The sequence below is a fragment of the Megalobrama amblycephala genome, linkage group LG16, assembly GCF_018812025.1.
Source record: "Megalobrama amblycephala isolate DHTTF-2021 linkage group LG16, ASM1881202v1, whole genome shotgun sequence".
Taxonomy (NCBI): domain Eukaryota; kingdom Metazoa; phylum Chordata; class Actinopteri; order Cypriniformes; family Xenocyprididae; genus Megalobrama; species Megalobrama amblycephala.
Window position 1 is genome coordinate 43,951,652 of NC_063059.1, and position 17,214 is coordinate 43,968,865.

Here is a 17,214-nt window from a genome sequence, read left to right on the forward strand (position 1 = left end):
GTGAATCGTAATTGAATTGAAAGCATGTGAATCGTAAACGAATCAAAAGCATGTGAATCATAATCGAATCGAATGCATGTGAATCGTGATCGAATAGAAAGCATGTGAATCGTAATCGAATCGAATTGAAAGCATGTGAATAGTAATCGAATCGAATTGTGAAAATTGTGTCAATACCCAGCCCTAGTAAATACACTGTTTGCGCTGTGTGTTTTTGACTCACCAAGAACCGGTTCATAAGAGTCATTTGTTAATGAAGCGGACTACACATACTTTACTTTCTATGTCATGCTGAAAAGCGGTATTTATATTTTATACTGGATTAATTCTGGGGTGGCAGATGGGATTGAAATGTATTGAATTGGTAGAGCAGTTCCAGTGATCTGTATTGAGTGAAAGAGAGTGAGAGAGACTGGTAGAGAAAAGAGAGAGAGAGAGAGAGAGAGAGAGAGAGAGAGAGAGCGAGCGAGCGCGCGCGCGCTGGAGCTCTAGTGAGAGAGTGTGTGAGCGCGCGCTGGTTCGGTCCGTCTGTCGGTACAGCAGCTCCAGAGATCTTCAGGCCCATCTGTGTGTTTCCCATCACCGGTGTGTGTTTCCACGCACTTCTCACGCGTGTTTCTCAGTAAGTGTGTGCATGCATGCGTGTGTGTGTGTTAGTGCAATGTGATTAATGTGTATGTGTGTGTGTGTGTGTGGCTCTGGGTTTGAGTTGTAGTGTGTGTTGGCGATGCTTCCCCTCATGAACTGTATGTTATTGAGTGTAATGAAGAATCAGGTGTGTTGTTATTGTTATACGGTGTGTTCGTGTGTGTGTGTGTGTGTGTGTGTGTGTGTGTGTGTGTGTGTGTGTGTGTGTGTGTGTGTGTGTGTTCAGTCAGATTGGCGTTAGCATTAGCATTTAGCATCAGGCCTGTTAGCCGCGCTTCAGTTCTCAGTGTTTATTTCATTTCGCCTATTATTAAGGATTTAAAAACATTAGATCTGCTCCGATGTGGCTTGTTTAATCATTCTAATATTTATATGCTGGTTTGTTTTGTTCTGTATGTGTTTAATTGCGATGTGTGTGTGTGTGTGTGTGTGTGTGTGTGTGTGTGTGTGTGTGTGTGTTTAAAGCTAACAGCGGCTATCGATACATCGCCGCCTCACATCGATATAATTCACATTCAGATTTCATATTTAACTGATTTTACCTGCTGTCTATATGAATTTACCATCATCTGAAGGATTTTTTCCCTATCTGACTGCGTTTACCCCTCATCCGACAGAAAGCACGTTTATCTGACTGATTTTACCTCGTTCGTGTGAATTTACACCTCATCTGTGTTATTTTACTGTATATACGCCCATCTGACGGAGTTTACCTTCTTTTGACTGTATTTACTTCTCATGTGTGTAATTTTATAATCACCTCTCTGAATGTGTCCCTCTTTTTACTCATTTCTTTTAATATTACCATGTTTTTACACCTCATGTGCATGAAATTACCTCTCATATTTCTGTATTTATTGATTTCTTTTTCATTTACCCTGATTTTACACCTCGTTTAATGCTTTTTACTCTCGTTTGTCTGTATGTGCACTCTTCTATTTGTTTCACACCTCATCTGTGTGGTTTTAGCACTAAATAAACATAAGGGATGTTGAAATATGCAGTACAACTTACTGAAATTAATCATGTCTCATGTAATCTTTTAGTTTCATCCGGGGGCAAAGACATCAATAAAACTGCTTAACGTCACATTTATTTCAGAAAAGCCATTCGATGATCATAAACTCGATAGTTAGCCAGAAAAATAACTCTAGAGAGAAGATGTATGATTCTATATATATGCACCATATTACATATTCGTTGCAGTTTTACTTTACCTGTTCAGTATTTAAATGTATGTTTGAAGTCTTTTTGACAGCCACCGTTTAAATGTTTATATTTCAGCAACGAGTCGGAGTAAAAGCATACAGTAATTATATCAATTAAAAGTTATGATAAATCTGCATATGCAATTTAAATGTCTTCAAATCAGTTACTTTTAACCTGTAATATGGTAATGTGGTGACTGACGGTTCCTTGTATAGTTCACATCATTAGTTGAGAGACTTGGGTAAAGTTGGTTTTATATTCGCACATTCGGACTTCTGATAAATTCAGACTTTCCAATAAATGTGCAATAAATTAATGTTTGCGAATTTTAAGCAGCGACATGATATTGACAACCAACGATTGTCAACGTACTTTTTTCACAGTCGATCAAAATAGGCAAGTATTGTTTTAATGGCATATTTACTTGTGAATGTCCACTGAATGTCCAATGTAGTGTGATTAACACGGCTATTGAATACGGATGTCCGAATGTGCGAATATAAAACCAACTTTACCGAAATAGTTGAGATGGCTTGTACTGTACCGAATCGAACTAAATCAAGATCAGAACTGAAACGAATCGCAAGCTTGTGAATCAAAATCAAATTGTTAAAATTGTGTCAATACCCAGCCCTATTTTACACCTTGTCTGTGTGTTTTTACCCTTTTACCCTTGATCTGATTTTACCCTCGTCTGGCTGATTTTATCCTAGTCTGGCTGATTTTACCCTCTTCTGAATCATTTTACCCTCGTCTGGCTTATTTTTGTCTGCCTAATTTTTTGTCTGGCTGATTTTACTCTAGTCTGGGTGATTTTATCCTCATCTGAATCATTTTACCCTCGTCTGGCTTATTTTACTCTAGTCTGGCTTATTTTACTCTAGTCTGGCTTATTTTATCCTCGTCTGGCTGATTTTTGTCTGCCTAATTTTTTGTTTGGCTGATTTTACTCTAGTCTGGATGATTTTATCCTCATCTGAATCATTTTACCCTCGTCTCATTGATTTTTACCCTAGTCTGGCTGATTTTATCCTTGTCTGGCTGATTTTTACCCTAGTCTGGCTTATTTTCCTCTCGTCTGTCTGATTTTCCTCTCGTCTGGCTGATTTTCCTCTCGTCTGGCTGATTTTCCTCTCGTCTGGCTGATTTTACTCTAGTCTGGCTGATTTTCCTCTCGTCTGTCTGATTTTACCCTAGTCTGGCTGATTTTACCCTAGTCTGGCTGATTTTATCCTCGTCTGGCTGATTTTATCCTCGTCTGGCTGATTTTATCCTCGTCTGGCTGATTTTACCCTAGTCTGGCTGATTTTATCCTCGTCTGGCTGATTTTATCCTCGTCTGGCTGATTTTATCCTCGTCTGGCTGATTTTATCCTAGTCTGGCTGATTTTTGTCTGCCTAATTTTTTTGTCTGGCTGATTTTACTCTCGTCTGGCTGATTTTACCCTCGTCTGGCTTATTTTATCCTAGTCTGGCGATTTTACCCTTGTCTGGCTGATTTTACCCTCTTCTGGCTGATTTTTGTCTGCCTAATTTTTTTGTCTGGCTGATTTTACCCTAGTCTGGCTGATTTTACTCTAGTCTGTCTGATTTGACCCTAGTCTGGCTGATTTTACCCTCATCTCTCTGATTTTACCCTCTTCTGGCTGATTTTGTCTGCCTAATTTTTTGTCTGGCTGATTTTACCCTAGTCTTGCTGATTTTACCCTAGTCTGGCTGATTTTATCCTCATCTGGCTGATTTTATCCTCGTCTGGCTTATTTTATCCTAGTCTGGCTGATTTTTGTCTGCCTAATTTTTTGTCTGGCTGATTTTACTCTCGTCTGGCTGATTTTTGTCTGCCTAATTTTTTTGTCTGGCTGATTTTACTCTCGTCTGGCTGATTTTATCCTCGTCTGGCTTATTTTATCCTAGTCTGGCGATTTTACCCTTGTCTGGCTGATTTTACCCTCTTCTGGCTGATTTTTGTCTGCCTAATTTTTTTGTCTGGCTGATTTTACCCTAGTCTGGCTGATTTTACTCTAGTCTGTCTGATTTGACCATAGTCTGGCTGATTTTACCCTCATCTCTCTGATTTTACCCTCTTCTGGCTGATTTTGTCTGCCTAATTTTTTGTCTGGCTGATTTTACCCTAGTCTTGCTGATTTTACCCTAGTCTGGCTGATTTTATCCTCATCTGACTGATTTTATCCTCGTCTGGCTTATTTTATCCTAGTCTGGCTGATTTTTGTCTGGCTGATTTTTGTCTGCCTAATTTTTTGTCTGGCTGATTTTACTCTCGTCTGGCTGATTTTACTCTCGTCTGGCTGATTTTACTCTCGTCTGTCTGATTTTATCCTCGTCTGGCTGATTTTATCCTAGTCTGTCTGATTTTACCCTAGTCTGGCTGATTTTATCCTCGTCTGGCTGATTTTATCCTCGTCTGGCTGATTTTATCCTAGTCTGGCTGATTTTTGTCTGCCTAATTTTTTTGTCTGGCTGATTTTACTCTCGTCTGGCTGATTTTACCCTAGTCTGGCTGATTTTACTCTAGTCTGTCTGATTTGACCATAGTCTGGCTGATTTTACCCTCATCTCTCTGATTTTACCCTCTTCTGGCTGATTTTGTCTGCCTAATTTTTTGTCTGGCTGATTTTACCCTAGTCTTGCTGATTTTACCCTAGTCTGGCTGATTTTATCCTCATCTGGCTGATTTTATCCTCGTCTGGCTTATTTTATCCTAGTCTGGCTGATTTTTGTCTGGCTGATTTTTGTCTGCCTAATTTTTTGTCTGGCTGATTTTACTCTCGTCTGGCTGATTTTACTCTCGTCTGGCTGATTTTCCTCTCGTCTGTCTGATTTTATCCTCGTCTGGCTGATTTTATCCTAGTCTGTCTGATTTTACCCTAGTCTGGCTGATTTTATCCTCGTCTGGCTGATTTTATCCTCGTCTGGCTGATTTTATCCTCGTCTGGCTGATTTTATCCTCGTCTGGCTGATTTTATCCTAGTCTGGCTGATTTTTGTCTGCCTAATTTTTTTGTCTGGCTGATTTTACTCTCGTCTGTCTGATTTTACCCTCGTCTGGCTTATTTTATCCTAGTCTGGCGATTTTACCCTTGTCTGGCTGATTTTACCCTCATCTCTCTGATTTTACCCTCTTCTGGCTGATTTTGTCTGCCTAATTTTTTGTCTGGCTGATTTTACCCTAGTCTTGCTGATTTTACCCTAGTCTGGCTGATTTTATCCTCATCTGGCTGATTTTATCCTCGTCTGGCTTATTTTATCCTAGTCTGGCTGATTTTTGTCTGGCTGATTTTTGTCTGCCTAATTTTTTGTCTGGCTGATTTTACTCTCGTCTGGCTGATTTTCCTCTCGTCTGTCTGATTTTATCCTCGTCTGGCTGATTTTATCCTAGTCTGGCTGATTTTATCCTCGTCTGGCTGATTTTATCCTCGTCTGGCTGATTTTATCCTAGTCTGGCTGATTTTTGTCTGCCTAATTTTTTTGTCTGGCTGATTTTACTCTCGTCTGGCTGATTTTACCCTCGTCTGGCTTATTTTATCCTAGTCTGGCGATTTTACCCTTGTCTGGCTGATTTTACCCTCTTCTGGCTGATTTTTGTCTGCCTAATTTTTTTGTCTGGCTGATTTTACCCTCATCTCTCTGATTTTACCCTCTTCTGGCTGATTTTGTCTGCCTAATTTTTTGTCTGGCTGATTTTACCCTAGTCTGGCTGATTTTATCCTCGTCTGGCTGATTTTATCCTCGTCTGGCTTATTTTATCCTAGTCTGGCTGATTTTTGTCTGCCTAATTTTTTGTCTGGCTGATTTTCCTCTCGTCTGGCTGATTTCCTCTCGTCTGTCTGATTTTACCCTAGTCTGGCTGATTTTACCCTAGTCTGGCTGATTTTATCCTCGTCTGGCTTATTTTATCCTAGTCTGGCTGATTTTTGTCTGCCTAATTTTTTGTCTGGCTGATTTTCCTCTCGTCTGGCTGATTTTCCTCTCGTCTGTCTGATTTTACCCTAGTCTGGCTGATTTTACCCTAGTCTGGCTGATTTTATCCTCGTCTGGCTTATTTTATCCTAGTCTGGCTGATTTTTGTCTGCCTAATTTTTTGTCTGGCTGATTTTACTCTCGTCTGGCTGATTTTACCCTCGTCTGGCTTATTTTACCCTCTTCTGGCTGATTTTTGTCTCTGATTTTCGTCTGCCTGATTTTTGTCTGCCTAAGTTTTGTTTGGTTGATTTTACCCTCTCCTGACTGATTTTTGTCTGCCTAATTTTTTGTCTGGCTGATTTTATCCTAGTCTGGCTGATTTTACCCTAGTCTGGCTGATTTTTGTCTGCCTAATTTTTCGTCTGGCTGATTTTACCCTAGTCTGGCTGATTTTACTCTAGTCTGGCTGATTTTTTTTTCCTCGTCTGGCTGATTTTATCCTCGTCTGGCTGATTTTTTTTCCTCGTCTGGCTAATTTTACTCTAGTCTGGCTGATTTTACCCTAGTCTGGCTGATTTTTGTCTGCCTAATTTTTCGTCTGGCTGATTTTACTCTAGTCTGGCTGATTTTTATCCTAGTCTGGCTGATTTTTATCCTAGTCTGGCTGATTTTTATCCTAGTCTGACTGATTTTACTCTAGTCTGGCTGATTTTTATCCTAGTCTGGCTGATTTTTATCCTAGTCTGGCTGATTTTTATCCTCGTCTGACTGATTTTACTCTAGTCTGGCTGATTTTTATCCTAGTCTGGCTGATTTTTATCCTAGTCTGTCTGATTTTTATCCTCGTCTGGCTAATTTTACTCTAGTCTGGCGGATTTTATCCTTGTCTGGCTAATTTTCTTTTCATCTGGCTAATTTCACTCTAGTCTGGCTGATTTTCGTCTGGCTGATTTTTAAAAATAAATAAATTTATAAATAACCCTCGTTCGACTGGTTTTACCCTGTGCTCCGGTCAGCTGAAGCACACTGAGGCGGATGTGAGTAGTTGAGTAGCGTGTGGGTCCAGATGAGCTGTGGTGATGGATGTAATCCGCCGCTGAGAGTTGCTGTGGTCTGCAGTAAGGTGGGAATCTGATTATGTGGCAGCTCTGTTCTAATCTCAGACAGAAGCAGAGATGCATGAGCCTCGGACAGGAACCGCCTCAGGTTTGGTTTGGTGTTTGTTTGTGATCACTGTGCTTTATTTAACATGAGTGTTTTCCGTCTGCAGCTGCCGGCATCCGTGTACGAATGAAGATGCGCTAGAGGCGTCTACGTTTCCTCACGGAAACCGCCTGTGCATCCGCCCGTGACCTTTTGAACCCTGAACCCAAACGTCGGCCCTCTGCCTCGGTGGCGTCCGCTGGGCTCCAGAACCATGTGAGGGGTTTCCAATGCATCTTTGAGTGGACTGGAGCACTGCCTGTTACCCCGCCCCATTTTATACAGACCCCTCCCCCTCCCCTAAGCCCCACCCCTGGATTCTGAAGAAACTCGCCATGATGTTCCGGGACCAAGTGGGGATTTTGACAGACTGGTTTAAGAGCTGGAACGAGTGTGAACAGACGGTGGCGCTGTTGTCATTGTTGAAGCGTGTTTCTCGGACACAGGCCCGGTTTCTGCACATCTGTCTGGACCACTGGCTGGCCGACTGCACAGAGATACACATACTTGAGGCAGAAGCCAACAATGCAGGTAAAACATCATAATCGGCACTTTATTATTGTTCCACATGCTAGATTAGGGCCCTATGAAATTTGTTTTATTTTCCCCAAATTCTGCTTTTTCAGTTTTAATTTTTCTGGATTCCGTTTTTTCCATTTTATTTTTTTTGGACTCCATTTTAATGGTTAAATCACATTCTAATAAACAAAAAGCATGTCTAATTAATTGGAAAAATGAAACTTATCTAATTTACCAACAATTTATTAAAAGTTTAACAAAAAATGTTGAGCCCTATGATATACGTTTTATTCTTTCCCCTTAAATTGTGTTTTATTTTTTGCCAAATTTTGTTTTCTGTTTTAACGTTTCTGGATTCCATTTTAATGGTTTAATTACATTCTAATAAACAAAAAGCATGTATAATTAATTGAATTCTTAAAAACAACAAAATTAAAATGAATAAAAATTGTATTTATATGAAATGTTTTGTTTTTCCAGAAATTCTGTTGCGTATTTAAATTTTTCAAATGAACGCAAACCATTTAATTTATCTTTTAATCATAGAATTAAACTTTTTTTTTTTTTTGTCAAACAAAGTGCTGCACAACTGTAAAAATTAAAACATGGAAGAAAAACTGAGATTATTCCTTAAAAATATAGTTTTAATAATTTATTATTAAATTATTCCGTGTCATTCATTTCAGAGGCACGCAGGATTCATATTTAAATAGTCTTTTTGCGGTTTAATATTCACGGACACTATATCACAAATTGATTTAAGTGTACAGACTTGCTTTTTATTCATTCATCAAAAATTGGACAAATTCCGTGACATTCCGAGTTATTTATTAAATTCCGTTTTTATGACTGGATTCCACGATTCCGTCCGCGTTTTCTGCATCACGGAAATCATAGGGCCCAACTAGATGCAGTGAAAGCAGACAGTCTGTCAGACTTTTTTGGGTGAACTGTCCCTTTAAAAGGGTTCACATTTAAGTTTTGAACATAAAAGCGTCAGACCAGCACAATAAAACTAAGATCTCTCTCTTTCTCTAGCCATCGTCAGTCAATGGCAGCAGGAGCCGAAGGAGAAAGCCGTGTCTCTCCTGCTATCCCATCTCCCCCTGCTGCAGCCACGGAACAGCGAAGCCAAGTGTGAATACATGAACCTCCTGCAGAAGGTCTTGAGCCACACTATCGAGAGCAGCCTGTTCGTGGAGGAGAGCCGGCAGCTGCTTTCCTACGCCCTCATTCACCCCGCCACCACCCTCGATGACCGCAACTCTCTGGCCATGTGGCTCAATCACCTGGAGGAACACCTGTCGTCCCGGCCGCCTCCGCCCGGACCGTACCATCACGCCCGGCAGGGGTCAGACGAGTGGCCCTGTTCGGCCGAGTCGCTGGAGCCGTCGTACTCCTGGCAAGAGAAGCTGCCATCCACATGCAGCTCGCCGGCCGGACAGAACGGACACATGCCTTTCCCCGGCACGGGTGGCGTGACCTCGCCTGTCAACAGCGGCGGCAACTCGGGTAAAGAGCATGTGACTTAGATGTCCGTCTGCTGCTGAGATGGTCATAGTTCCGATCATTAAGTGTGTTGACGAGTAATTGATTTCTTCTTCTCTCAATTATTATTATATAAACGAATAAACTTAATATGATGTAATGCTTATTTATCACTCATAGTTTTAACGGATTATAATGTATAACCCGTTTAGATGTCAGTGAGATGAAATTTGTCACTCATTTTGGATAACTGCTCAACAGGACTGCCCGGTCAGTTGCAGCCCAGCCCACTGAAGCCCTCGATGTCACTCACACCTGCCAATCAGCCAGCCTGCAGCTCTGACTGGCTGAACCAGGAGGAGGGTGTTGGATGTCAGGGCGTGGCCGGAGCAGAACACGCCCCCCTGTCGCCCCAGAGCAGCGTTGCATCGTCAGGCAGCGAACAGACGGAGGAACAGAGCAACACACGCAACACGTTTCAGGAGGATGGGAGTGGAATGAAAGGTGACCACACTGAAATCACGAGTCCACAAATCTTATTTCATGATATGAGAAATTTTAATTTAATTTAATTTTAATTTTATTTATTTAATTTTTTCATTTTAATTTAATTTATTTTTTATTTTATATGATTTCATTTATTTTAATTATTTAATTGTATTTATTTAATTTGTTTAATTTATTTAATTTATTTTACTTTAATTTATTTTGTTTTTTATTATTTAATTTATTAAAAAAGAAACAAATTGCAAACAATTTATTTTATTTAATTTATTATAATTTATTTGTGTTTATTTAATTTGTTTAATTTAATTGTTTAATTTATTTTACTTTTATTTAATAAATGTATTTTTTGTTTGTGTTTTTATTTATTAAAAATAAACAAATTGCCAACAATTTTTTTATTTTATATTATTTCATTTATTTTAATTATTTTTGTATTTATTTAATTTAATTTAATTGTTTAATTTATTTTACTTTTATTTAATTAATTTATTTTTTTTGTATTTTTATTTTGTTTTTATTTATTAAAAATAAACAAATTGCAAACAATTTTTTATTTTATATTTCATTTATTTTAATTATTTTTGTATTTATTTAATTTAATTTAATTATTTTATTTTACTATATTTTATTTAATTTAGTTTTTGTTTGTATTTTTATTTTATTTATTAAAAAATAAACAAATTGCAAACAATAGGAAAAATACAATAGAAAAGAGATACAAATTAAGTTTTTCAGGTATAGTACTCGGTAAGAAACACTAATGAAAAATTGAATAATCAAACGTAAAAATAAATCACTACATAATCTTCACTGTATGGATCAAATATACACTGACATACAAAAGTGATTCAGTCAAAAGTAGGGAGTGATTTTCTTTTCTTTTCTTTTCTTTTTTTGGTCTGTTTTTGTTTGATTAATATTAGTGAGACATCAGCATGTTTATTAGGCTACTGTCACTTTAAGACCGAATGCACTGATCTAATATATTGACACATTTACATTTGTGCATGCTTATCACTCTAAAGTGTCAGTAACTTTAGGAAGAACTGTGCGACGCGAACACATACGCTAGTCATGTAAGACTTTATTTTTATTAATTACCTCGTTGTGTGTGTGTGTGTGTGTGTGTTGCCCCTCCTCCAGACGTCCCAGCCTGGCTGAAGAGTCTTCGTCTGCATAAATACGCATCGCTATTTTCTCAGATGACGTATGAAGAGATGATGATTCTCACAGAGCAACATCTGGAGTCGCAGGTGAGCCCCGCCCACATCAACACCTGATCAGCTCGAAGCCCCGCCCACCGCATGTTCACATTGGTACAAGAGTGATGCTGTTTGTGAAGTGATCGTCCTGATGACTTCATCAAACTCAGCGTTTATTGCTGCATCATGCTTGTGTCTTTCAGAACGTGACAAAGGGAGCTCGACATAAGATCGCTCTGAGCATACAGAAACTTCGAGAACGACAGAGCCTCCTGAAATCTCTTGAAAAGGTGAGTAGTTCAGCAAGGATCTGGATTTGCGTTCCTTCACGTTCTTATATTGTCTGCGTATCACAGAATGTGTTGTTGATTTCAGGATATTCTGGAAGGCGGGAACGTTCGGAATGCTTTGCAAGAGCTTCAGCAGATCATCATCACGCCAATCAAAGTTTATACCCCGCCCACTGCTGCCCAGAAGGAGGTGGAGCCTGGAGTTACACCTGTCGATAAAGCAGCCAATCCCGGCGAAGAGAAGGACACCGAGGGCTTCCAGACCCACAATCCTCCAGCGTGTGATGGAGAGTCCTCATCGGCACCCATCTCTGACGGAGATATCGCGGGACAGTTCACGCGTGTGATGGGGAAAGGTAGACAGACACACACACACACACACACACACACACACACACACACGTGATATTAGCGTGTTCAGCTTCACTGCGCTCCAAAAATTGCATTTTAATTGCTTATAAAATTCCCATGCCTTTTAGTTAGTTTGTTTTAACGAAATTACTAAAAATTACAATAAATTCAAAGATCCAGTATTTACTATGAAACGGTGTAACTATAGCTGAAACTATTTGTTTAAATAGCTTGAAATTAATATAAATAAAATAAAATAATGTATTAGTTGAAATGTTGCCTTGGCAATAAACTGAAATAAGTTGAAGCACTAAAATTATTAACTAGAAATAAACTAAAACTGAAATAAAAATCAATTAAACTGAAATAGCAATTTTTTTTTAAAGTAATAAAATTATATAAAGCACATATCGAAATTAGTAAATTTAAACTAAAATTAACAATAAAAGGGTGTTCTGCATATTATTAGCATATTCTCTGAACTATGGATATTAATATTGAGCAATAAATAAAAGCTGAATATAAATAAAAAAAAAAAATATGAATAAAAAAATATAAATATTTGTTGAAATGTTGCCTTGTTTGTTGTCAATAAAATTAACATATATAAAGAAATAAATAAAAGCTATAACTGAAATGAAAATACCTTTAACTTAAATAGCAATTTTTTTAAATGACAAAGCACATTAGTAAAAAAAAAATAAAAATAAAATAAAAGATTTAAAATAAAATAAATATATTTGATTCTTGATTTTCATCTGGATAATTTTGCCCTCTTGTGCATCATATTATATTCATAAAAGAGGGTGTTCAGCACATTATCAGTATATTATCTGAATTATCTATATAATATTGAGCATGGTGAGATTTCGCTGGTGTTGAGCTTGTGCATGTTGCCGTGTGTATGTTGAGATTTTCTCTGTGTTCAGTTTGTACGCAGCTGTTGGTGTCCAGACCGGACGAGGAGAACATCAGCTGTTACCTGCAGCTCATTGAGAAATGTCTTACGCACGAGGTGAGGCGCGTTTATACAGTTCAATTCAGTTTGTTTATTACTATAGCACTTACACAACACACATCATTTCGAATCAGTACAATATAAGAAGTGTTTTGTGGTTTGTCAGGCGTTCACAGAGACGCAGAAGAAGCGACTGTTATCGTGGAAACAGCAGGTGCTGAAGTTGCTCCGCCTCTTCCCGCGGAAAACCATGATGGACAGCGGCGTGTACCGGAGAGGGTACGTGTGCTTACGATCCTCTTGTGTCTCTCTGCCACGATGCGTTCGTCCTCACGAATGAATTCCCGTGTGTTTTTGCGCAGGTGGCCGGCGTACGGATCCAACTCTCTGCCCACAGCTGGATCTGTGAGCGCAGGTTTGGGCAGACGGGGGCAGAGGCCCTTCCAGATGCCCCCGCGAGGAGCTCCGCCACCCGGCCGCATGGGGCTGATGACTGCCGGCGGTCTGACCGGAGCGTCGCCCCGACACTCGCTCGCCAACCCCGCGGCCGTCAGCGCACAGGGTCGACAGGTCAGAGTCACGCACCACACCGACTGAAGAAGAAACCCTTGTATATCAAACATGACAGATGAAGGCTGTGATGTGCCGGTGTGTTTCAGAACCTGTGGTTCGGGAATCCTGGAGGCAGTAACAGCATGCCGAGCCAGAGCAGAAGTTCTGTGCAGAGAACTCATTCTCTTCCTGTTCACACGTCTCCACAGACCATGCTTCTGTTCCAACAACAAGGTACTCGCACAACACCTGATCTCCAGACGCTGGTCAGCCGTCTACTTAGAGCCCTGCCTTCTAAAGCCTCAATAACAGATAATCAAAATATATATATGAAGAGTTCAGATGCAAAACCCTCTAAATCCATCAGACTTCTTTTCTTTAAAATTAGCATTTTTTACCAGGCTTTTACGATCAAGTTCAGGAGTTTCATTTAAAAGGTAATGATAAGGTTATTAGCTAGTGAATAAAATAACTTTTTTTCAAAAATGTCACTCTAGACAATTTATTGGTTTTTAACAAGTTAGATTTTCTTTTGCGTCAAAACCAGCTAAATCCACTTGTGCTTTTTTTGCAAAAACCTCTAAATCCACCTTTTTGGGACAAGACATGGTAAATAGTTGAAAAATCACTAAAGATGCAACTAAAAACCCTGAAAAAGATGAGAGCACTTATCACTTAAAAACTAAACAGTAGACAAACCTCTTTACACAGGGATCTAACACGTCTCTTCTATTCAGCCTCCACTTTTTGCCTCCTCCGTTTATATGGCACAGCTTCCATATGAGACCGAAGAATAGCATCTTGTTTGACTTTGTCTTTGGCGAAATAGAGCTGTTGTTTGATGTATAATAAATCCAATTCCTTCGACTGCACGAAGAACTGTTATGAGTGCATGATACAATTGCGACCAAGCCATTTCCACTGTAGGCTATTTTGCCTTATGACAGGCGGAGTTTTGAGATAAATAACGTTTTCTTCTGCCATTCAATATTAGTAGGACAAGCTGATCCATTTCATCGTACTCCATCTTTTATTTTAAAAATCTGAATCTGACTCTAAAAAAATCTCCTCAGCACGCCGCTATATTGAAACCGCTCGGAATCATATGATTCGATTCGCGCCTTCTGATTGGTTCTCGGAATATAGCGGCTTTTGCTGCCAAAGGGAAGTGGCGTCTAGAGGCTTTTGCCAACAAACCGATATTTCTGAATGGGCTGACGCTGCAATTTAGAGGTCGTGATTTGTTGAACGTGTACTACGTGCCGTAAGCATTCGTTCAATGTCATTATCTCATTTTTGACAGAGAAGGTGTTTAGCGGCTTTTGCATCTGAACTCTTCATATATATATATATATATATATATATATATATATATATATATATATATATATATATATATATATATATATATATATATATATATATATATATATATATATATATATATATATGTATGTATTTTTTTTTCATCAATTTTAGAAGGAAAGTTATCGTGAATCATGAGTTCATGCACACATTTGTGCGTATGCATAGTTTTGTTTTTGCACGAAAAATTAATTATTGCAAACAAATGAAGGCACGTGTAAGCTGAGGGTAACGATTACACTGAATTGGAAAATTCGGGCTACGCACATACTATTGATGACAAAATTGATGTCACGCACACTGTACGTTAGAGCTGCACGATTCTGGATTAATTGGGAATCACTTTTTTTTTTTTTTTTTTTTGTTCTGACTAAATGTTAATTTGAATGAATTTTAAAAAATCGGTTTGAATGAATGATTCAATGACTCAAAGACATCACTTCTTTCATTACAGGATAAATCAGCATTTTTGAACCAATATCTTGAATGAATGATTCAATGACTCACTCATAAAAGGCTTCTTCGAGATGCGTCGACGCTGCAAAAACTGTTGGGCGTATGACATCAAAGTACTGCGAGAGCGATTCAAAAGCATGAGGAGTCATATGCTCTCCAAGCGGTATTTTGATGTCATACGCCGATCAGTCTGCACAGCGCATCTCGAACAAGCCTATTGACATCACATTTTTGAAAGAATCTTATGAATGAATGATTCATTGACAACACATATTTTAAGTCACTTGTCGCCACCTACTGGTGTAACGATGTAATTGACACAATCTTTATTTGAAGCTCAAGTTACTTTCAAAAGGTGATTTACTCTATTTTGATCGCTACTGTAGACATCAGTGTTTATATCTGAACTATAAACATTTATCCCAGTACTTCTGTGATAACCTGAATTATTTTAAGACAGAAATAATGAAACTGTGACTGTTTGTGAAGCTGTTTTATACCTATACATGACAACTTCTCTCTCTGGATCAGAACACAGATCTGAATGTTTATGCATTTGTCAAAGGTTTAATAGACACACAGGAATCGCTCTCATTTAGGAATGGCTGAAGTAGCTCACATGGCGTTAAATCATAAACAACCAAACAAACTCTCATTTAGGAATAAGATTGCGTGAGTGTTTGAATCGAGATCACAATCCTTTAATGATTAATCGTGCAGCTCAAGTTTACGTATACACTAGCGTATTGACTTGACAAATAATGGATGAAAATGGGCTCTTAAAATTATCTGTATTGATTTCCCTTGAATGTTTCTTGTCAAGCTCCTCACAGTGCGTTCTGGGATTGCCTTAAAAATAGACACATGTGATGGTAGATTTTTTTTTAAATGCAGCATAATTTGACCACCTACTCTTCACATCATTAATGCCTACACATGTTCTCTATGTTCCTTGTTATTGCTGCATGTGTTGATCTCCACTGAATTCCACGCTCTTGTTTATTGTTCCCAGAATGCCAAGTTCCGGGGACAGATCTGGAGATTAACCCCACGCTGGAGTCTCTGTGCCTCAGCATGACAGAGCATGCCTTAGGAGGTACGGCCAATCACAGCTCAGCACCATCACACAATACCCAATGTAGGGCCCTATGATTTCCGTGATGCAGAAAACGCGGACGGAATCCAGTCACAAAAACGGAATTTAATATATAACGCGGAATGTCACGGAATTTGACCAATTTTTGATGAATGAATAAAAAGCAGGTCAGCACACTTAAATCAAATTGCAGTATAGACTAGTGTCTGTGAATATTAAAATGCAAAAAGACTATTTAAATATGAATCCTGCTCGCGATGTTTTCATCCTTTATCGCCTCGCTATATGAGGAAATGTACGCATGAAAACATTTAACCTCTTCATTTGAGAAAACTGTTGTCATAAACACAGAGAAACTCAAAGCTCTTGGCAACCCGTCAAAATAAAAGTTTGATTTAACTTGACAGAAACATATCTGTGTTGTACAGTAGAATTTAGATAAATTAATTTGATAATAAATTATTAACTATATTTTTAAGGAATAATCTGTTTTTCTTCCATGTTTTAATTTTTACAGTTATGCAGCACATTGTTTGACAAAAAAAGTTTAATTCTATGATTAAAAGATTAATTAAATGGTTTGCGTTCATTTGAAAAATGTAAATACACAACAGAATTTCTAGAAAAACATTTCATAAAATACAATTTTTTTAATTTTAATTTTGTTGTTTTTAAGAATTCAATTACTTAGATATGCTTTTTTTATTAGAATGTAATTAAACCATTAAAATGTTAAAACAGAAAACAAAATTTGGTAAAAAAATAAAACACAATTTAAAGGTGCCCTAGAACTTTTTTTTGAAAAGATGTAATATAAGTCTAAGGTGTCCCCTGAATGTGTCTGTGAAGTTTCAGCTCAAAATACCCCATAGATTTTTTTAATTCATTTTTTTAACTGCCTATTTTGGGGCATCATTATAAATGCACCGATTCAGGGTGTGTGGCCCTTTAAATCTGGTGCTCCACGCCCCCGGAGCTCGCGCTTTCCTTAAACAACATAAAAGTTCACACAGCTAATATAACCCTCAAAATGGATCTTTACAAAGTGTTCGTCATGCAGCATGTCTAATCGCATAAGTACAGTGTTTATTTTGATGTTTACATTTGATTCTGAATGAGTTTGAGGCTGTGCTCCGTGGCTAACGGCTAATGCTACACTGTTGGAGAGATTTATAAAGAATGAAGTTGTGTTTATGAATTATACAGACTGCAAGTGTTTAAAAATGAAAATAACGACAGTCTTGTCTCTGTGAATACAGTAATAAACGATGGTAACTTTAACCACATTTAACAGTACATTAGCAACATGCTAACAAAACATTTAGAAAGACAATTTACAAATGTCACTAAAAATATCATGATATCATGGATCATGTCAGTTATTATTGCTCCATCTGCCATTTTTCGCTGTTGTTCTTGCTTGCTTACCTAGTCTGATGATTCAGCTGTGC

At 38.2% G+C, this 17,214-nt stretch overlaps 1 protein-coding gene across 3 annotated transcripts in view; it reads left to right on the top strand.

Moving 5' to 3' along the window:
* Positions 1 to 448: 448 nt before the first annotated feature.
* Positions 449 to 17,214, top strand: part of LOC125249078 (protein Smaug homolog 2) — an 18,288-nt gene continuing 1,522 nt past the window's right edge. The window contains exons 1-12 of one of the 3 annotated variants that reach the window (XM_048161271.1): positions 449 to 585; positions 7,047 to 7,510; positions 8,537 to 9,010; positions 9,248 to 9,490; positions 10,637 to 10,746; positions 10,899 to 10,985; positions 11,071 to 11,341; positions 12,266 to 12,351; positions 12,461 to 12,573; positions 12,657 to 12,864; positions 12,954 to 13,080; positions 15,680 to 15,763. In XM_048161271.1, the coding sequence (XP_048017228.1) occupies positions 7,315 to 7,510; positions 8,537 to 9,010; positions 9,248 to 9,490; positions 10,637 to 10,746; positions 10,899 to 10,985; positions 11,071 to 11,341; positions 12,266 to 12,351; positions 12,461 to 12,573; positions 12,657 to 12,864; positions 12,954 to 13,080; positions 15,680 to 15,763 (1,999 nt within the window). In that variant the 5' untranslated portion in view covers positions 449 to 585; positions 7,047 to 7,314. The other 2 variants (XM_048161270.1, XM_048161272.1) reach the window with 2 other exon arrangements.